Source organism: Ambystoma mexicanum, chromosome 9 (assembly GCF_040938575.1).
Source record: "Ambystoma mexicanum isolate Mex_15411 chromosome 9, UKY_AmexF1_1, whole genome shotgun sequence".
Classification (NCBI taxonomy): domain Eukaryota; kingdom Metazoa; phylum Chordata; class Amphibia; order Caudata; family Ambystomatidae; genus Ambystoma; species Ambystoma mexicanum.
In genome coordinates, this window is record NC_090931.1 from 1,557,862,135 (window position 1) to 1,557,885,103 (window position 22,969).

General features: G+C 48.6%; 1 protein-coding gene across 3 annotated transcripts in view; it reads right to left on the bottom strand.

Annotated features, from left to right (window-relative positions):
- Positions 1 to 22,969, bottom strand: part of LOC138489520 (zinc finger protein 732-like) — a 298,978-nt gene that overhangs the window by 88,644 nt on the left and 187,365 nt on the right. For all 3 annotated transcript variants that reach the window (XM_069617265.1, XM_069617266.1, XM_069617264.1), the window contains exon 6: positions 6,088 to 6,201. In XM_069617265.1, the coding sequence (XP_069473366.1) occupies positions 6,088 to 6,201 (114 nt within the window). The remainder of the gene's footprint in view (positions 1 to 6,087; positions 6,202 to 22,969) is intronic.

The window sequence follows — 22,969 nt, forward strand, 5'->3', positions numbered from 1 at the left end:
CTCGGCAGGGCATACACTTGATGCAATATTCGCCAAGAACTCATTACCACGGCACGCCCAATTCAAATACTCTGGAGCGACCACGATATCATTCCATTCATAATCACAATGGCCACTCCAATAAACAAGCAACAAGACAAACCACCGGTCACCATGAAAAGAAACTGGAGAACCATCAAAAATTCGAACCCAACTGAACTCCTGGAATTCAGCAAACCACAAGCAACAATTATGGAAGAAGCTGACTTGGATAAAAAAGAAGTTTTACCCCACACCTGGATCGTAAAAACCCTACATGACATTGCCAAAGAAAAACCTTTCACTCCCTCACGTAAAAAAGCAATGGCTAAATGGTTCACCCCACTACTCAGCGCCATGAAAAGAAAAAAAACGAAAACTACTAGAATCAGAATGGAGGATCAACAACAACGCTACAAACTGAAATTTCTGCACCACATGAGCTCACACAAAAAATTAAATACAAAAATCGAAGAGGAAACACTACAATAACTGAATTTTCAAAGCACCTAACACCCAAAAAGAACTCTTCAAAATCATAAATGAAATAAAAAAACCACCAGGATGCAACAACACGCCAATTCCATCAATGAAACTATGCAATGACCTAGGAGACCACTTCAAAAATAAAATCATTATCATCCAAAAATCCATACAAAGCAGACCACGTGACCACACTGCAGTCCCCACCTATCCTCACAAGTAACACCCACACAAACTACAAAGCTTTCCCGAAATATCAGTGGAGACTTTCGTCAAACTGGTAAATCAAAGCAACATTTCAGGCTCTCCAGAAGACCCCTGCCCCGCGGACATATACAAATCTATCCTCAAACAAGGAACTCCCATGGAATACCATAGGAATGTCCTCAACCTTTCGATCTCAACAGGTGAAGTACCACAGGCCTTCAAATCGGTGTACATCAGGCTGCTACTCAAAGACACAACAGGAAACGTAGAGGACTTATCCAACTACAGACACATCTCCAATATCCAGTACGTAGCCAAACGTCTAGAAACGTACGTTTACAAAACAACCCAAGAATTCATACAAGAACACGGCCTACTAGACCAGGCACAAGTTGGCTCCAAACCAATGAAAGGAACGGAATCAGCTCTTCTCTCAATATGGGACGACCTAAAAGCAAACGCAGACTCGGACAACAGTACTGCCTTAATACTCCTAGACCTATCCGCAGCATTAGACACAGTCAACCACGACATCCTCCTAACGAGATTAGAAGTACTGGGAATCACAGACACCACCCTACTATGGATCAGATCCTTCCTAACAAACAGAACCGAAACCGTATGGATGATACCTTTCAAGTCCAACCCAAGAGACTCCACTTGCAGAGTACCACAAGGATCATCTTTCTCCCGCTTCTATTCAACATCTACCTATATCTATTAATCACCTGTGACAACTACGCCGACGAGACACAAATAATCTTCAAAATACAAGACACCCAAGAAGAAAACATAATTCTAGAGAACTGCCTTTGTGATATATTCAATTGGATGAACCTGAACCACCTCAAAATCAACCCAGGCAAAACTGAGATAATGATCGTCACAAAAAACGGAGGAGACATCAACTACATCCCTTGGCCAAGAGAACTTGGGACGACCCTAGCGCCATCGAACATTGTAAAAAACCTAGGGGTCCTGATGGACAACAATCTCACTATAGAGCCACAAGTAAATGCTCTACTCAAGAAATTCTTCTTTCTCCTGCGAGCAGCAAAAAGGATCCTACCGTTCCTGTCAATCGCCAACAAAACACTTACCATCATCACTCTCGTCATGTCCAGAGTAGATTATGCCAATAGCCTATAGCTGGGCATGCCTGAACGACTTCTTAAAAACTACAATGCATACAAAATGCAGCAGCCAGACTCCTTCTCAAACTACCCCGAAGAGAACACATCACGCCGCCCTAAAAATACTGCATTGGCTACCAATAAAACAACAAATAAAATTCAAATCATGCCCAGAGCAATACACAACCAAGGCGCAGAATTCCTGAGAGATAAATTCCGCCTACACCAGCCGACAAGAATGCTCTGATCAAGCAACGACATCCGCCTGGAACTGAAACGCTACAACAGAAGAACAGAAGAAAACTCAGGAGGATCCTCTTTCTCTCACCAGGCACCGAAAACTTGGAATGACCTACCTAAGAATATACGGAACACAGAAACTACCTAGCATTCAGGAAACTGCTCAAATCCTGGCTCTTCGCTGCATAACTAGAAGGCCATCCACTAGAATGCCCACACCGCTAAAACAACGATGAATAAAGATACTAACCCAGTTTCCCACTACACAACTAAAGACTAACAGAATCCACGATGCACTTGTTCGCTGGAGGCTGAATCGGGGCTTACTGGGGGACAAGTATTACTCCCCACTCTGCAGGACTCCCAAATCTAGGCATTCAGTCATACCGTTAATATTAGCTGCAAACATACAACCTGTTAGGGAGAATTCTTAAGAATGTGCTAATTTCCCTTACCTTTTGAGACCCCCAGCAACTTTGCTGGATTTCTAGGATTTTTATTTTTACCTGGAAAGCAGCTGAGCCTTTTTTTCCCCACTCCTTCATGTATTTTGATGTGCATTTTACTTTTGTGTTCTTTGGATATGGAGTTTTTAGCCAAAACTCCACAGGCATCTTTTTCTTGAGATGTCACAGCACCTTCAGTGCAGTGGCACAGGGGTGTCTTTCAGACCCCAAGGTTTAAATATCTTCTCTGTGACTGACTACCAACTCCCAGAGCATGTGAAGTTAAATTGACTTTACTAGTCCTTTTAAATTCATAGACCCAGCACAAACTATCTTCCAATAGAGTGCTGGAGGGGTTGCTTAGCATCTCCTGTGTCTAAACACTCATGTAACAGTCAAATGTTACCCTTTCCCTCTTGAAATAGCTGGTGGCAGTGGTTTTAGAACAAACTACAATGATTTTTCCCGACCGCGAGCACCGGTAGCTAAAATTGGGTCAGCCATGTTTTTCAATATGGCGCCCATGACCCCCATTTCTTTTAGGAAAGGTCCTTCTTGTGTTTAACTTTGCACGCCAAACCAGGTTTGGTCCCTTTGATCGATGCCCTTTGGTGGGCTTCAGTGCTGAAGCCTTCCTCTGGCGCCCGAGTGTCTGGGGTGGACAGGATGTGAGGGAGGTGGCCGAAACTCCCTGTGCTTAGTCTCCTAGGAGACCTGAATGCACTCTGGTGTGATTGGCTGGCTGACTGTCCGGCAAGGACAGCCACCCTGCTGGGTGAGTGACAGCTAGACTGGGATGAATGGGAGAAAACTGTTTAAAAGGCGAGTCCACAGAACTGGAAGGTAGAGTCGACCACTGGAACGAAAGAAACAAAGATGAGCTGAAGGAAGACGACTGCTGCAGCTCCTGGACCGTTGGTTTGCCCGGTGAAGCCCTGCTGCAGGTCCAAATTGCCTAAAACTCCCTCGACAGAGAAGCTCCTTCAAGGACGACTTCTTCCCTTGAGCTGGTGGGAACAACCAACTCGCAAGTCACCTGGACGCTGTCTCTATACTAGTCACATTTTCTTCAGAGTGCTGTTGAAAACCGGATAGCCAGTGAGAAGGATACCAGTTTGTGGACTTTAAGGCACTCACACCTTAAACCGACATTTTGCCAAGCTTGTGGCCTCTTCCCTGGGCAGTGCAGGAACCTCCCGACGTCCTCCTTGTCCCCACGACTGAAGCTCAGGAACAGCGAGATCTGCAGGAACTGCCAGGAACAACTGCCTCAGCTACAGCTTTTCTTCATACCTAAGGTACTGTGCAAACGCGGTGTGGAACTCGTTTCTGCCGTAGTGAAAGTTTGCGAAACTTTCCCAACTTTGGGGCCTCGTTCGCTCCTAATCCGACATATAACTCTTTTTCTGGCAAACTACTTCCTCGAACATTGGAAAAGACTTAACCGTTTACTACCAGAACTGTGCTATACTATCCAAGACTCTGAACCATTGATTTTGGGCCAGCCTATTGAATTGAATTGCTGGCTATAGGGAACTGAAACTATTACTCTGCTCCATTCTCCAGCTCTCCCCAGGTCCTCTCCTCCATCCTCCAGCTATCCTCAGGCCCCAGGGGCCCTCCTCCATTCTCCAACTCTCCAAAGGTCCTTTCCTCCATTCTCCAGATCTCCCCAGGTTCCTTGACCTCTCCTCCATTCTCCGGCTCTTGCCAGTAGTGTAGTGAACTGAAACTATTTGCTTTCCCTATGAAAGTAATTGTGCTTTAACTTCTTTTAAACTTGTCTTTCTACCCCTTTTGAAAGTAACTGAAGTGCCACTTTGCTCCCACTTCAGGGAAGCTTAACTTGTTCAGAAACGTATCGGTTGTGTACTGTAGTATATTAGTGTGTGATATTGAGCTGCTTTCTTACTAGTGGAATGTTTTCCAACTGACTGTGCAAATAAATGTATATTCTTTTACCAAGAAACCTTAACTAGTGTTTGTTTGAACTACTGTGATTGCAAGTCCTGTGTGTAACACCTTGTACTGCTCACATTACTCTTGAGATACGTCTGGCTGCTCAGTCACTGCTAGCACATTACTGTGTAGTACAGGCTTGTACCAAAGGTGAAATTGTGCTTACACTTGTAGTCCTACTTGTGTGTAGTGTTCCCAAAGGGTACTGCATGTAATTCTGCCTAACACAACCCACTAACCGAAATGCTCAAACTCTCTGCATACTTAACCCACTCAAAAACTCACAGAACCCCCTCTTGCACTGCACAAATGAAGATTAGTGTTTGGATGGAGGACAGATGTCCTTTGGACTTTAGACAAGATGTCAAACAGCCTAGGTTAGTTGCGTTAGGTGGGGAACGGGAGGCCTGCTGATATTATTCTCAAGCATCCTGTAAAAATGCGACATATTTGGGCTTCCTCGTGTCTGACCTACCACCCCCTCCAGGGATTGTGGGAAGAGGCTGCACTGATTTACCACCCCCCCAGGCAATGTGGGGAAGAGGTTGCGCTGATTTACTACCACCCCAGAGAATGTGGGGAAGAGGTTGCGCTGATTTACCACCCCCCAGGGAATGTGGGGAAGAGGGTGTGCTAATTTACTACCCCCCCCGAGGGAATGTGGGGAAGAGGTTGCGCTGATCTACTACCCCTTCCCCTCAGGGAATGTGGGGAAGAGGGTGTGCTGATTTACCACCCCTCCAGGGAATGTGCGGAAGAGGTTGTGCTAATTTACTACCCCCCCGAGGGAATGTGGGGAAGAGGTTGCGCTGATTTACTACCCCTTCCCTCTGGGAATGTGGGCAAGAGGGTGTGCTGATTTACCAGCCTCCAGGGAATGTGGGGGAAGAGGCTGTGCTGATTTACCACCCCCCCAGGCAATGTGGGGAAGAGGTTGCGCTGATTTACTACCACCCCAGAGAATGTGGGGAAGAGGTTGCGCTGATTTACCACCCCCCAGGGAATGTGGGGAAGAGGGTGTGCTAATTTACTACCCCCCCCCGAGGGAATGTGGGGAAGAGGTTGCGCTGATTTACTACCCCTTCCCTCTGGGAATGTGGGGAAGAGGGTGTGCTGATTTACTACCCCTTCCCTCTGGAAATGTGGGGAAGAGGGTGTGCTGATTTACTACCCCTTCCCTCTGGGAATGTGGGGAAGAGGGTGTGCTGATTTACTACCCCTTCCCTCTGGGAATGTGGGGAAGAGGGTGTGCTGATTTACTACCCCTTCCCTCTGGGAATGTGGGGAAGAGGTTGTGCTGATTTACTACCCCTTCCCTCTGGGAATGTGGGGAAGAGGGTGTGCTGATTTACCAGCCTCCAGGGAATGTGGGGGAAGAGGCTGTGCTGATTTACCCACCCCCCAGGGAATGTGGGGGAAGAGGCTGCGCTGATTTACTTGTGTTCTCGGATGTGCACTTCTTTTTTTTTTATTGAACTTTAGGTTTGTGATTTTGATGGATTTGGGGATTTTGGTTGTCATAGTATGCTGAATAATGTATTGTTTTATGTTTTTACAGCATGTAGTATCATTGTATAGTACTATTACTGCCACTGACTTACCGCTGTTATTTGAATGGCCTTCTCTTCCATCAGAGTACTGGTGGTCTATGATGATGGTCTCCGGCTCACTTTTAATATGCAAGGATGGCAGATCTGTCCCACACTCTGGGCTCGCTGTTAAGAAAAGAAACGAGAGCATTTGTCGTGACTCCTAATTATATGGTCTTCAGTCATTTTATCGAATGGGAAACAAAGAATAACATTAATAACGAACAATATCAATTAAAAAAAATATATATATATTATATATGGGTGTGGGGCTAAGGGCTTAAAACGGGTGTAGAGTGGGTTGGGTTTAAAAGCATGGGAACATGGGGGCAGCACCCCCAAATAAAAAAAAAAAAAAATATATTTTGTTATAAAAGTTATTTAATTCTCCGTTGTTTAATTCGTTAAAATCGCATAGATGCAATTATCCCTGTAGAAAAGCAAAGAGCAATGTTCATTAGGAATGGACAGGGGTCTGCAAGGAAGTCTCTCTCAGTCTGCTCGCAGCCCTTCCTTTTGCCAGGGAAGTCTCTCAGTCTGCTCGCAGCCCTTCCTTTTGCCAGGGAAGTCTCTCAGTCTGCTCGCAGCCCTTCCTTTTGCTCTCCGATTTTACATACAACTTGGATCTTTATAAACTGGGCTGGAAGCTGGCAACATACACAAGAACATATCAGATATGTAGCGGAAAAACAGGAGAAGGTTTTTGAATGAGTTCTCAAGTCCTTCGAAGGATCATCGTAGAATATTCAGATGTGAAACACAATGTCCGGTTGTGGGCACGGATGAAGAAAGCAGCCAGGCAAGGCATATCTTTAGAACAGATTTGTGATAATGAACGAGTACAGGTTTGGGTAGGATCGGAATTAAACTAATAGAGGTCAGGTTGTTTACTCTTCATGGTGAGGTGGCGCTCTTGGAAAACCTGACAAAAGGAAGTGCCACTCAGAGCAGTAAAGTGTTCCAGCAACATTTCTAGCAGCTTTTGGTAATAGGACCAGGTCTCGCCTGGCAAATCGCCTGGCTCTCCAGCCGCCTGCCACTCGTCTTGCGCTCTCCCAGGGTTCTGGATCTCCAGCCGCCTGCCACTCGTCTTGCGCTCTCCCATGGTTCTGGCTCTCCAGCCGCCTGCCTCTCGTCTTGCGCTCTCCCAGGGTTCTGGATCTCCAGCCACCCACCACTCGTCTTGCACTCTCCCATGGTTCTGGCTCTCCAGCCAACTGCCACTCGTCTTGCGCTCTCCCAGAGTTCTGCATCTCCAGCCGCCTGCCACTCGTCTTGCACTCTCCCATGGTTCTGGCTCTCCAGCCGCCTGCCTCTCGTCTTCCGCTCTCCCATGGTTCTGGCTCTCCAGCCGCCTGCCTCTCGTCTTCCGCTCTCCCATGGTTCAGCCTCTCCAGCCGCCTGCCTCTCGTCTTCCGCTCTCCCATGGTTCTGGCTCTCCAGCCACCTGCCACTCGTCTTGCGCTCTCCCAGAGTTCTGCATCTCCAGCCGCCTGCCACTCGTCTTGCACTCTCCCATGGTTCTGGCTCTCCAGCCGCCTGACTCTCGTCTTCCGCTCTCCCATGGTTCAGCCTCTCCAGCCGCCTGCCACTCGTCTTGCGCTCTCCCAGAGTTCTGCATCTCCAGCCGCCTGCCACTCGTCTTGTGCTCTCCCAGAGTTCTGCATCTCCAGCCACCTGCCACTCGTCTTGCACTCTCCCATGGTTCTGGCTCTCCAGCCGCCTGCCACTCGTCTTGCACTCTCCCATGGTTCTGGCTCTCCAGCCGCCTGCCTCTCGTCTTCCGCTCTCCCATGGTTCTGGCTCTCCAGCCGCCTGCCACTCGTCTTGCACTCTCCCATGGTTCTGGCTCTCCAGCCGCCTGCCACTCGTCTTGCACTCTCCCATGGTTCAGCCTCTCCAGCCGCCTGCCTCTCGTCTTCTTCACTCCTTTGGGTACCTTGCATGTAACTGTCAGGGTAAACTCCTTCTCCACTATCTCTCCCACTTTCTGGGTGCTCCTTTCCATATCACCGGCATCGATGCTTGCCCACTAAGACCCTTAACCGCTTAAGTGCCAAAAACGAGTATGCTTGTCCTTTTTGCCCAGAATTGCATAATAGCCTGGCACTTAAGGGGTAAATCCCACATGTCCAGGGTTTTCCCTTACCTGCAGCCAGTCAGGGTCTCCTCTGATGTTAATAAATGGCAGTCCGCTCCACCTCTGACATCTCAGGAACAATATCTCATTGGCTCCCATATTGAGCTCTTTGATACGCGATTCATATGGCGACATAGCAGGTCCAGCCACACAGGAAGAACTGACCTCGGCAGTAAGATGAATGCAGACTTTCCTAATGAGACATCACCATGCCCCAAGCCAAGGAAATGACGTTTTCACTAAACCAGCGAATTAATCGCCACAAGAAGCCAGGCTGCGTGATCGCAACAGTCGCCAGTGACTCTGCTTCTGGCGACTGCTACAAAGGAAATTCAGGCCATGCAGGACTGGACCTTTATACATTCCTTTGATTTTGTTATTCTAAAAGCTCTTTTCACAACAGTGATGCTAGCCACTTCCACCATGTTTGTACCCCATAAAAGGTGATCAGGGCTCTGCTCAATAACCAGAATATGTTTGCCAATGGGGCTGAAGACACTGGTGACAGATTGGCGGGAGGACAGGCGGTGGGGTGGCCTTTCTCCTTCTGCAGTCCCTGTCCCAGTTCTGCACCTCGCAGGGGCTGACACGTCATGCAGCACTCCCGCCTCAGCGGTTCTGCACCTCGCAGGGGACACATCAAGCAGCGCTCCCGCCTTAGCGGTTCTGCACCTCGCAGGGGACACATCAAGCAGCGTTCCCGCCTCAGCTGTTCTGCACCTCGCAGGGGACACGTCAAGCAGCGCTCCCGCCTCAGCGGTTCTGCACCTCGCAGAGGACACGTCAAGAAGCGTTCCCGCCTCAGCTGTTCTGCATCTCGCAGGGGACACGTCAAGCAGCACTCCCGCCTCAGCGGTTCTGCACCTCGCAGGAGACACGTCAAGCAGCGCTCCCGCCTCAGCGGTTCTGCACCTCGCAGCGGACACGTCAAGGAGCGCTCCTGCCTCAGCGGTTCTGCACCTCGCAGGGGACACGTCAAGCAGTGCTCCTGCCTCAGCGGTTCTGCACCTCGCAGGGGACATGTCAAGCAGCGCTCCCGCCTCAGCAGCTCTGCACCTCGCAGGGGACATGTCAAGCAGCGCTCCCGCCTCAGCAGCTCTGCACCTCGCAGGGGACATGTCAAGCAGCTCTCCTGCCTCAGCGGTTCTGCACCTCGCAGGGAACACATCAAGCAACGCTCCCGCCTCAGCGGTTCTGCACCTCGCAGGGAACACATCAAGCAACGCTCCCGCCTCAGCGGTTCTGCACCTCGCAGCGGACACGTCAAGGAGCGCTCCCGCCTCAGCGGTTCTGCACCTCGCAGGGGACAAGTCAAGGAGCGCTCCTGCCTCAGCGGTTCTGCACCTCGCAGGGGACAAGTCAAGGAGCGCTCCCGCCTCAGCGGTTCTGCACCTCGCAGGAGACACGTCAAGGAGCGCTCCCGCCTCATTGGGAAGCCTTTTGGTACCTGTGCTGTCAGACTGGGAGTTTTCTTGAACTAGTTTCACTAAGACTTTGTGTATATTTCTAAGACATGCTCAATGATATGTGCACGGTGTTTATCAATACATTGATAATTATTGGTACATGATTTTCTTTGAGCGAGGGGCCGATTGTGATTGGGCATTTGTGAGCGTAGCAAGTGTTTGCCAGGGGTTTGAGAGACCTTCCTTGCTGGGTTCCTGAATCTCTGTATCCTTCAGATCAGGCTTAAAAAGCCTCCCATCCCCTCCTCACCCAGACTCAGGCAGGGCTGCCCATCCAGTCTCCAGCTCTCCCCAGGTCCCAGGGGCCCTCCTCCAGTCTCCAGGTCCCAGGGGCCCTCCTCCATTCTCCAGCTCTCCCCAGGTCCCAGGGGCCCTCCTCCATTCTCCAGCTCTTCACAGGTCCCAGGGGCTCTCCTCCAGTCTCCAGCTCTCCCCGGGTCCCAGGGGCTCTCCTCCATTCTCCAGCTCTCCCCAGGCCCCAGGGACTCTCCTCCATTCTCCAGCTCTCCCCAGGCCCCAGGGAGACTCCTCCATTCTCCAGCTCTCCTCAGGTCCCAGGGACTCACCTTTATTCTCCAGCCACCCCCCCCCCCCCCCCGCAGGACCTCTGCTCCATCCTCCAGCTCTCCCCAGGTTCCAGGGTTTCTCCTACAGTCTCCAGCTCTCCTCAGGTCCCAGGGGCCATTCTCCAACTCTCCGAAGGTCCTCTCCTCCATTGTTCAGCTCTCCCCAGGTTCCATGACCTCTCCTCCATTCTCCAGTTCTCGCCAGTCACAAGGACTCTCTTACATTCTCCAGCTCTCCCCGGTCCCAGGTCCTCTCTCCCATTCTACAGCGCTCCCCAGGGGCTCTCCCTCATTCTCCAGCTCTCCCCAGGTTCTTGGGGCTCTCCTCCATTCTCCAGCTCTCCCCAGGTCCAAGGGGCTCTCCTTCATTCTCCAGCTCTCCTCAGGTCAAAGGGGCTCTCCTCCATTCTCCAGCTCTCCCCAGGCCCTAGGTCCTCTCCCCCATTCCCCAGATCTCCCCACATCCCATGTGCTCTCCTCCATTCTCCAGCTCTCCCCAGGTCCCAGGGCCTCTCCTCCATTCACCAGCTCTCGCCAGGTCCTCAGGGCTCTCCTCCATTCTCCAAATTTCCCCAGGTTCTATGACCTCTCCTCCATTGTCCAGATCTGCCCATGTTCCAGGTCCTCTCCTCCATTCTCCAGCTCTCCCCGGGTCCCAGGTCCTCTCCTCCATTCTCCGGCTCTCCCCGGGTCCCAGGTCCTCTCCTCCATTCTCCGGCTCTCCGGGGAGCAGGTGTTCCGATGAGGAGAATCTCTGTCTTACTGGCATTAAGGCAGAGATCATTTACGGCACACCACTCCTTCATAGCAGAAAGACAGTCAGAGATGAGAGACGGAGAGGAAGTGGGGGAAGGGAGCCTGAAAGTGAGTTGGGTGTCATCCTCATAGCACTGAAAGTTGGGGCAGAGAGTGGCAATGCAGTGGGCAAGAAGTGCCAGGTATTGATTGAACAGTCAGGGACCCCTGGGGGACACCACAGGTAGAGATAGAGAAGAGGAAGGACCCAAGTTGGACCTGGGAGGGTCGATCAGAGAGGAATTAGGTCAGCCAAGCCAGGGCCTGATCAGTGATACCCAGGTTTTCACGGAGACGGTTGAGCGGGATAGCATGGTTGACCGTGGAAAAGGCAGAAGAGAGATCAAGTAAGATGAGGTCACAGGGGGTGTTGAAGTCAAGGTTGGAGAGCAGGTCATCATGGATTTTCAGGAGAGCCGTTTCTGTGCTTCTGGCAGCTCTGAAGCCAGACTAATGGTCATGGAGACAACCAACAGATTCAGTGTGAAGGTTAAGCTGAGAGATGGCAAGCTTTTCCAGGAGTTTGCCCAGGAAGGGCGTGATGGAGATTGGCCCTATCTGGGTTGTGGTAGACTATGCTACCAGGTATCCTGAAGTCATACCTATGAGGACTTTTACTGCTCAAGCAGTGGCAAAGGCCCTCCTTGGTATGTTATGTCCCACTAAATGCAGGCCATGTGGAAAAACTGCGAGTGACCTAAAAGTTCTCAACAGCCTACCATCGCCAAACCAATGGGTTGGTGGAGAGGGTTAATAGAACTATGAAGAGCATGACAGGTGCTTCAGGAGAACACCGTAGAAGAAAGTGGGACCTTCTACCGCCATGCCTTCTCTTTGCTTAAAGAGAAGTCCCCCAACAAGGGGTTGGTTTCAGCCCCTTTGAGCTCCTCTATGGTCTTCTGGTTAGCGTTTCATTGGCCCTAATCAAGGAAGGGTTGGAGAGTGCTCCTTCCCTCAAGCCAGTGAGAGTCACTGACGATGTGTTAGATCTCTGAAGGAGAATGACACAAATGATGACAGAAGCTTCTGATAACTTGAAAGCAGGTCAGGCTCTGGTTAAACATTGGCATGACCAGAAAACCAACATGGTTTAGTTTACTCAAGACCAGCTAGTTCTAGCTATGGTACCTAAAAGGCAGAGGGCCTTACAAGACAAATGGATGGGACCCTTCAAGGTTGTGGGAAACCTTGGAGAGGTCAATTACTTAGTGGACTTGGGCAACCGCAAGGAGGCCCCTAGGGCCTTTCACACCAACCATCTAAAGGCATTTGTATCCAGACCAGAACCGGGCGCTTTGTTCTTAGAATCTGATCAGGAGGAGGAGGAGGAGGAGGAGGAGGAGGCAAAGGAGAAGGGGGGGAGGGGGAGGAGAGTGAACCTATACCCGACCTTCTCAGGAGACAGTCTTTAGATGGAAAAATAGAAGGAGTTAATCTCTCTTCTGATCTGACTCTAGAACAGCAGGAGGAGTGCAAAGTTCAGGTAAATCAGTTTGCCTCCCTGCTTTCACTGACACCAGGCTTGTCCCCTTGGGACAAGCATGATAAACGTACTGGTGACTGTCTCCCTGTCAAAAGCAGCGATTACAGGATGTTAGTCCATGTAAGAACCCACAAAAAGGAGGAGGTCAAGAAATGGCTTGATCTTGGGGTAATAGAGTCATCTACAAGTCCAAGGGCTAGTCAAGTTGTGCTAGTACCAAAGGCAGGATCCAAGGAGTTGAGATTCTGTGTGGATTATAGAGCTCTTAATGCAGTCACAAAGACTGATGCCCATCCTTTACCAACGACAGATGAGCTGGTGGATAGACTTGGTTCAGCCAAGTTCCTCAGAACTCTTGACCTAACATCAGGCTAATTGTAAATAGCTCGGACAGACCATGCCAAGGAGAAAAATGCATTCTCCACCCCAGGAGGCCTCTACCAGTTTAAGGTTATGGCTTTTGGACAAATAAATGCACCTGCTACATTCCAAAGGATGGTGAATCATGTTCTGAATGGGTTGGAGGACTTCTGCATGGCATACTTGGATGACATTGCAGTGTTCAGCCCCACTTGAGAATAGCATCTTGGATATGTTTTGCAGGCTCTTGAGCAGGCCCATCTGACCATAAAGACAAGCAAATGTCAAATTGGTCAGAGTAAAGTGGTCTAACACCTTGGTCATGCGGTAGAAGGAGACGAAATAAGGATATTGCCTAGCAAAGTACAAGCTGTGCAAGACTGGGCCACCCTTACTACTCAAACCCAGATGAGCCTTTCTAGGTCTCACGGGTTACTATAGTAACTTCTTTGAGAACTATGGGACCATAGCTTCTCCCTTGAATATGGTGATCTCACACAAATTCCCCAAGAAGGTCAGGTGGAATGAGGAGTGCACCAAGGCATTTGAAGGGCTTAAGAAAGCCCAGCCCTTTGTCAAGCTCCAGGCTTGAGAACTGTGGACTACAACCAATCCTTTATTGTACAAACTGATGCTTTGAGTTCAGGAATAGGAGCAGTTCTGAGTCGGCTAGATCAGAAAGGCAGGGAACACCCAATCTGCTTCATCGGTAGCAAACTGAAGGTGTGCAACAATTGAACGTGAATGTTTTGCCACTGTGTGGTCTATGAAGAAGTTTAAAGCATACGTGTATGGATCTACTTTTATAATTCAAACAGACCCCCAACCCTTGAGATGGTTAATGCAGATGAAGGGGGAGAATCCTACATTATTAAGATGGTCAATCAGCCTTCAGGGGTTTCATTTCACCATAGAACACAGGTCAGGATTTAATCACCAAAATGCTGATGGTCACTCCAGAAAGTATGACCGACTGGATTAAGAAGATTTATCCAGGAGTGGATTAAATCCTCCTGTCCCTTTGACAGGGAAAGGGGGGGGGGGGGACAAGTGTTAGAGAGCATTCTCAGAAATGTGCCAATTCCCTTCTACCTTAGACCCCCAGCACTTTTTGCTGGACTTTAGGACGTTTACTCTCTAACCTGTAGAGAGTGAGACCTTTTCCCCACTCTCATGTATTTTTCTTTAATCTGAACACCGTTTCTTTTGGTTTTGGAGTCTGACAAACTCCATAAGAATCATCTTTTTACATTCTGACACAGCACCTTCAGTGCAGTCTTTCAGATTTTCCAAAGGTTTAAATACCTTCTCTTCGTTAAACTACTGTTTCAAAAAGCAGTGAAGTTAAATTGACTTTACTTACATTTTGTAACTTTGTAGACCCAGCACACATGGAGTACTAGAGGGGTTACTTAGTATCCCCTTTGTCTACCTTCTCAGGTAACATTTTTATGTTACTCTTTCTACAATTAATGGCTGGTGACAATGGTTTACTTTTTCCTACCATTGTGTATTTTTACTGCAGGCTGCATTCGGAGCTGCAGTATAGCACCCATTTTGTCAAAAAGTCGCTGGTCTTCTTTTTTCACCATTTCTTCTTGGAAAGTCCTTCTTGAGATTTAGGGAGTTTCCCGAAACTCCCTGTGCTTAGTCTCCTTGGTTACAGGAATGCACACAAAGGTGATTGGCCGGTTGGCTGTCCTTGGAGGACAGCCATCCTGCTGTGTGAGCGACAGCTAGGCTGCAAATTAATGGGAGAAACCTGCATAAAAGGTGACGTCTTTTGCAAGGAAGGCAGAGTCGACCACTGGACGAAGCAATACAAAGAAGAACTTGGAAGAGATGCTTGCTGCAACTCCTGGACCGTTGGCTTGCCCGGTGAAGCCCTGCTGCTGTGCTGAAGCTCCGAATTCGCCTCGACTAGAGATGCTCTGCAACGGACAACTTCTCCCCTTGGTTTGGTGGGACCAATCAACCCCAAGATGAAATAACCTGGAAATCCTCTCTGCTGCCTGTACTTCTATTGCTGCTGCAGGAACTGCGTGCCAAAAACAGGAACACCAGAATTGAGTGCACCATCTTTAAGCTGGCCCCGAACTCCAGGAAGATCCTCCGGACTCCCTTGAAGCAGGGCTGTCCAAGCCTGAGCCACCTCAACAGAGTGCTGGACCCCAGAAGCAAGGAAAGTTCACAAGGTATCCAAGAACCGCAGTGGTGCTATTCGCGAGAAGCTGAAACCGCGAAGTGCTGCTGATCTGAACTTTGCCCATTGCTGCTGCCGACCTTCGAATCGTAGTGCAGGAGTCAGCAGATATCCTCCCTCTTGTCCCCACGACAGAGACCCAGGAACAACGGGATCTGCCATACTACAACAGGAACAAAAGCCGCCAGCTGGAAACAATTTCTTCAGACCAAAAGTACTGTGAACTAAGGGGTACTTACCTCTTGTTGAGTAGCTTGCTTGCTCTCAGTTGAGACTTGCATTTGCTGCCTTTTGCAGAGTTGCTTGCGGCTTTGCCCATCACAAGCCTCCCAGCTTGTGGCCCAACAGTGATTTCATTTTCTACAAAGACTTCTAAAACCTTGTGCAAGACTTTATACTTACCGTCAAGAAGTGCTTCAGCTCACCTAGACTTTGCTTAAGTAACATTGGCTGTCCTGGCTCCCTGAAGACTCTTCTAATCTCTGACTTTGTGTTTTGATCTGTCCCGCTAAAAAGTTATACATACTTTACTTGTATAGCTGGGAAAGGGTTCATCTACGTTGCATTGGGGGGGAGGGTTCAAAAGTACTTACCTGTTTGAGAAACGTGTTAACCATTATTTCCTTCCCTAACCCTTTCCTTCTGACACCAAACTCAGCATTGCTCTAAATGTACCCATGATATATCAATGTCCACAGTGTCCTAGTTATTGAAGTCACCTCAGGGTGCAGGAAGTGGCTGGGTGTCATCCAAAAAGGGTATCTACTGATTTATTGAAACTGAGAGTGTGTATTTTGAAGTATATTTAAGTGTTAAATATTTGCCCCTTTCTAAAGAAGGCTTATTTAAACTGTCTCAAATTAATACATAATTGTGTAATCAAGAAACCTTGAGTGTAAGTGCTTATTTGGATACTTGTCACTGTGAAACTCTGCTACAACCCTACAGCTCACATTGACCCCTCTTGCGATAAGTCTGGCTGCTCAGTCACTCTACCAACACATGTAGTACATGCTTATACCAAGGGTTGGGTTAACTATTGGCAAGAGGACAAGGCTGGTGAAGTCTCCCACAGGGTACTGCATACAATCTTGCCTAACAGAGTGTGTGCTGGATCTGGATAAAAGGTGAGGTGCCTGAGGTGAAAGGCAAGTTGACCACTGGAAACTGAAGTAACTGAAGAAGAAGACGACCAGAGACGCCTGCCGACCCTTTGCACCACAGTGAAGCAACCACTTCTGTCCTGACCCCATTTTGTGTGCGACAGAGGAGTTCCTACGAGCGCCCAACCAGTCCCAAGACCAACTTTGAAATGAGCCATCTCCCGAGGTCCTACGAGCTTCCAGAACTGTGGAACCCCAATACCAGGAGATCTGCTGCCCATTTTGAGTGCATCCTAGAAAGGGCGATCCGTCAAAATCATTGCTGAACCCATAAGGACACTCCAGAGATACGATCCAACTCGCCCGGACCCCCTCCCAAGAGTGTGGGACTGCAGGAAACGAAGAAGATTGACAGGGCGATCCATGTGCTTTGTTGGTGCTGCAGAAAAGGCGCCAACACTGTAGAGTGACCCCAGGAGTTGCTGAAAGATGTGCTGCAGGTCTTCCCTCAAGACTGCTGCTCAGAGATCCCGTTCATTGTCCTGCCTTCAGTCATCAGACCAAGGAATCCGGAGGTCGGGTCCAGAGCTGCAAAATCGTGGAGCATCCAACAGAAACATTTTCTTCTAACCCAAGGTACTGTGGGGAAAAAGGTATTGCTTACCAGATTCCAAAAAGTCACTCCAGAGCGTTGCAGTGCATTTATAGGTGTCCAGGGCAACCCCTTCTTACCTCAGACCCAAGCCGCTGCTTGGGTCCCCCTCGAGTACACTTTAGGGTCTCCCTTGTTAGTTGTTAACTTGCTGCTTCAATAACACCAGAAACTGGAAGAAATCCACAGGAACTCTTCGTAATGCGCTGCTTGTCAAGACTTCAAGCCCTCTCCATACTGCCTTTAGCTAGGGTTGTGTATTTGGATTTGAAAGACTTGCGAGGCAAATAACCCATCTCTAGAACCTTGAACTAAGCTTATGTTACACTAACCATGTTCCTCCCCTAAAGTGACTTTACTATATGTTTTTGCAGAGTAATTGCATTACTGTATAAACAGTTGAAAAATCACGAGTGCGCAATAACCGATAATACGAACAATGTCTTTTCCCTTTCTAACGTTGCTACAAATGTAACCGCGAACAAACATAAAAGTGAAAGTGCCCTTTGAAGTGCATTATCTAGTATTCCTAAGAGTTCTAACATAAACGTCTGAAGTATTTAAAGTGATTCTGATGTAAATATAATAAATATATATCTTTTATATAACTATAAGTGTAAGTGCTTCTTGCTGCGCCTCTCTAGCTAAGATTCGGAATACAGCTCACATCTTCTCTTAAGATAAGCCTGACTGCTCTGCCACACTACCAAGGTCTCAGAGTTAGTACAGACTGATACTAAGAGTTGGGGGATCTACAAACCACTGGGATAGCTCACTAAAGTCTTACTGGCAGTAGGACTTTAGGAAAACTCCCCTAACAACCACTGATGCTCATCAAGGGTCATTGCCATTTTACACAATCATGATAATATAGAAAATGTCACCACTGAAGCTCCAAAGTTGCTAACAGTGCATTTTGTTGCTGGGCTTCTCTGGGCTATTAAAAGCAGTTACTGATTGCAAATGTAAAGATTCGTCAGAGATAATGGCTACGGTAGAGCACATGGGTAGTTTGCATTTAGATAATAACGATCAAAAGACAGACACTGTAAACACTGCAACTAGCTCTGTTTGACCAACCGCAAAGACAAGCCCGTGCAGGACCAGGTGCACGGGGGTGGGAGGGGCCACAGACCTCAGAGAAATGTTGCCCCATTCAGTCCCAGTCCCCAATATCAGCCCCCACAAGTTCCTCAACGCCACTATTGCCAAAGGTTTGGGGACTGCAAAGCAGAACGCCCTAACCGGTTAACCCCATACACGCACGCTGCACTAAATGCATATGGATGGTCTAATCGGACTCAGCAGCACCCTGGAACACAAGGCCACTTACACAGCAGCCACTTGAGCCTCCTAACCATCACGGAACCCCCTGGTAATAGTAACAATGTGCAAATGCAACCCCAATATCAGCCATAAAATCCACATGCAACCCCCTTCCCAACTGTATACGCAGACTGCTCACGGTCCCATGAGGAGGCCCCGGGACCAGGCGTTATTGCGCCCATACTTCACTCCCAGCTAGAATACAGGGAGCCCACACAACGCTCCAAGTGGACACAAGAGCTTCAAAAAGCAGCATAAAAGCACAAAACGTTCACCCACCACATTCAAGGAAAGCTGCACTCACCTACGCCTCTGCCTGAAACCGCGTTAACCCTGGACACCACACAGGCATTCCTGCTCAGCACACCTGCCACTACAGAGCTCTTGTGTATGAACTGCCTCAGCACTGCAGACCCCACGCCTCATACATTCATCTTCCTCAAGACCCTGCTGTGGTGGTAGATCTCCCCACAGCAGTGGAAGCATATACTCTAGCCACACACTCAAGTACTTGCCGCATCACAGACATTCTTGACCGAATGGCTTCAGGATGCTCCACAACACACGGGCCACAGGCTCAAATGATGCGGGCGCATTACTTTCTGTGAACCACTAGTGATACCTTTAAAAGAGATTGTCACTTTACCCCCATGCACCACAGACGATACAAAGGGATGAACCCATTATCCACGACCTTTTGACACAAGGTGTACTGGTCTACACTGTCACTCCCTGCAATACCCTGATATTGGCTGTGTAGAAGGGCAGGGCAACTACAGGAGGTAAGATGGAGGGTAGTACAGGATTTGGGGACAATTAATCACATTGTGCAGGTGCAGTTGTGGCAGTCTGAAGTACAGTACCTGGGACACATCTTAATGCCTGGTCATCATGTTTCCATCCATCCAGAGTAAACGCCATAATGACTGTCCCCCACCACACACCAAACCTAAATTGAGATTGTTCTTGGGCGTTGTAGGGCATTGTGTGGCTTGGATTGTGGACTATGCCATTTTGGCACAGGGTTTGCAAAATGCATGCAAAGGGGGACGCCCCAAATGAGATTGTCTTCACACCGGTGTTAACAAAGGATTTTGAAGCATTGAAAAATGCATTATGTATTGCTCCAGTGTTTGGTTTAGTGTGTTGTGACGAAAGGTTTGTTGTGCACTGCCATGAACGCTTGGGCGTAGCATCTGGAATACTCGCACAAGGCCATTGGGGTAAGTCATGCTCCACTGCTTATTTTTCAACACCTCTTGATACTGTGGCCCAGGGGGTTCCAGCTTGACTGCGACTGTCGTTTCTCAATGAACTCCTGCAAGGCCTGACATACAGCAGGTTCCCTGGGAAGAAAGGCACACTTTTTATACGGACAGAGCCAGTTCTCTCTCGTCAACCTTTGCTGTTATTGAATTGCTCAGATGACACGTTCCCACCTCAGTCCGAGTTGCAGAACTCACTGCACCAACATGTGCAGGCCATCTTGCATCCACCGACTGGCACCATATACACAAACGGCAGATATGCATGGGATGTGGCTCATGATTTTGGCCAGATTCGGAAAGAGCGAGGGTTTGTAACTTCAGCACGGTCACCTACATTGCAGCCCTTCTTCATGAGATCTTGTTGCCAACATTGGTATTGTCAAATGCTCTGCGCATACAAAAGGGGGGAAGACGAGTGTCCAGAGGTAATCAAGCAGCTGATGACACAGCACAGGAGAGGCCCTGGGGATAATCCCACCCACATGTAGCACCCAGAGCAGCCCTGAAACCATGGCCATTAATGCGAGAGACAGTCAAGTGTATGTGACAGACCGTTTGAGCAAGTGGCAAACGCTGGCCACGAAAGAGAAGGCCAGGTGGGAAAAGAAGGGAGCAGTGAAGGATACAGAGGAGCTTTAGGGATAGGAAGGGAAACCTACAAACCCTCAAAAGGCACTTTTTCAGTTAGCCAGAAGTGCGCACGGATTAGCACATGTGAAATTAACACACCACGGTCTCACAGGTGTATTCGGCATGGTGTTCTCCAGGGTCCCCAGCATCTATAGCAAGTCAGACTGTTTGGTAATGTTCCAAATGCCACCCATTTAATCCAGGGGAAGCCCATAAAATCCCTTTTGGGATGGCACTGCCCAAGTTGGCCCATTTCAGGCCCAACAAATTGATTTTGCCTACATGTCCCCATCTGCTAACTAATGCATCTACCTCCCGGTAGTGGTTGACGTATTCAGAGGATGGGTTGAAGCGTACCCCTGTAAGAGGGACGACACCCAAAAAGTAGCTTAACGCCTGTTGCAACAGTTCATACCGAGATGGAGGATTCTGGTCTATAGCTAGCGACAAGGGCCACCACTTTGACACTGCTTTAATACCTCTATATGTAAAGCTTTATCTATTTAACATAAGTTACCCACGCCTTACCGATCACAAGCGTCATTGTTTGTGGAGAGGAGGAATGCAGATATTAATTTATTTTAATTTTATAAATTTATAAAACGCACTAGCAGCCCAGAGGCATCGAGGCGTCGAAACAGAGGATATGTCTTGGTTACAGGGCAGATAGAATGCTACTGGTTACAATAAGCATAGCAGTTACGAGCAGAACAGTAAAAAGTGTTCTTTTGTTTACATGCGTTATTTATGTATACAGTTGCAAGCAGTGAGCACCCGTTCAAAGAGGGAGAAGGTTCATATGAAAAACATGCTTTGCGGAAGGTTAGGTGGGAGGTTACTCCTCTGAGGTGTGGTGGTAACGAGTTCCAGTGGGAGGCAGCAATGAAGGTGCATGTTCTAAGGACCTTGGGTACTGCGATATGGTTGGTGTGGGGGTGGGGGGGGGGGTTTCTAGTAGGTTTGGTCGTGTATGGTCTTGAGATTCTTTGAGAGAGATACAAAGAGGCTGTGTTCTGTAAGCATGTGTGTGTGAAGGCCAGCGTTTTGAAGATGACCATTTCTTTGATGGGGAGCCAATGGGCTTGTTTCCTGGTGGCTGTAATGTGGTCTCTTTTGGGGATGCCCATGGCCGTCCTGAGCATGTTGATTTGGAGAACCTGGAGTTTTTCAATGTTTTTGGCAGAGGTGCCGGCAACGAGGGCGTTGCAATAATCAAAGCAGGATCCAATTATGGCTCTGGCAATGGTCAGGCAGTTTTGCTCAGTTAGGAAGGATCTGGCTGGAGTTAGTAGTTTGAAGTGGTAGGCCGCTGCCGATTCTATGGCGTTGACCTGTCTTGATATGGACAGGTTGGAGTCTGTAAGGGAGAATTCTCAAGAATGTGCTAATTTCCCTTACCCTTTGAGACCCCCAGCAACTTTGCTGGATATCTAGGATTTTATTTTTTTACCTGGGAAGAGCATAAGCCTTTTTTTCCCCACTCTTCCATGTATTTTGATGTGTGTTTTACTTTTGTGTTCTTTGGTTATGGAGTTTTAAAAACACCTCCATAGACATCTTCTGTGTGTCACACAGCACCTTCAGTGCAGTGGCACAGGGATGTCTTTCAGACTTCCCAAGGTTTCAATATCTTATTTGGAACTGACTACTGTCTACCAGAGCATGTAAAGTTAAATTGACTTTACTAGTCGCTTTAAAATTACAGACCCAGCACACACTATCTTCCTATAGAGTGCTGCAGGGGTTGCCTAGCTTCCCGAGTCAAAACACTCATGTAACAGTCAAATGGCTGGTGGCAGTGGTTCAGATCAAACTACCATGATTTTTCCCGACCACGAACAACGGTAGCTAAAAATCAGGTCAGCCATGTTTTTCAATATGGCGCCCAGGACCCATCGGTAAAAACAGACTCCAGTCAACTTTATTCGCCATTTCTTTTAGGAAAGGTCCTTCTTGTGTTTGTCTCTGCACGCCAAAACAGGTTTGGTCCATTTGTAGGTTGGCCTTTGGCGGGCTTCAGTGCTGAAGCCCTCCTCTGGCGCCAAGGTGTCTGGGGTGGACAAGATGTGAGGGAGGTGCCTGAAACTCCCTGTGCTTAGTCTCCTAGGAGACCTGAATGTACTCTGGCGTGATTGGCAGGCTGGTTGTCCGGCAATGAAAGCCACCCTGCTGTGTGAGTGACAGCCAGGCTGGAATGATTGGGGGAAAATTGTTTTAAAGGAGGTCTCTGGGACTTGGAAAGCAGAGTCGACCACTGGAACGAAAGAACCGAACGAAAGTGAAAGCAGAAGGAAGAGTACTGCTGTAACTCCTGGTCGACCGGTGAAGCCCTGCTGCAGGTCCGAATTGCCTGAAACTCCATCGACAGAGAACCCCTTTAAGGTTACTTCTTATTTTGAGTTTGGTGAGAACAACCAACTCGTAAGCCGCTGTGGAAAACCACATAGCCAGTGGGAAGGATACCAGTTTGTGGTCTTTAAGGCACTGACATTTTACCAAGCTAGTGGCCTCTTCCCATGGCAGTGCAGTAACCTCCCGACGTCCTCCTTGTCCCCACGACTGAAGCTCAGGAACAGCGAGATCTGCTCGAACTACCATGAACAACTGCCTCAGCAACAGCTCTTCTTCACTTTAAAAAGGTACTGTGCAAACGCGGTCTGGAAATCTTTTCGGCCACTGAGAACGTTTGTTAAAATTTCCCAACTTCGAAGGCTTGTCCTTCCCTAAACATTTGTCTAACTTTTTTCGTCTAGCCAAATTCTTCTAAAAACTGTGGCAAAGACTTAAATGTTTACTACCAGAACTATGCTATCCTATCCAAAGACTCTGAACCATTGACTTTGGCCCAGGCCTATGAAATGGATTGCTGGTTGTAGTACACTGAAACCCTTTGCCCCGCCTA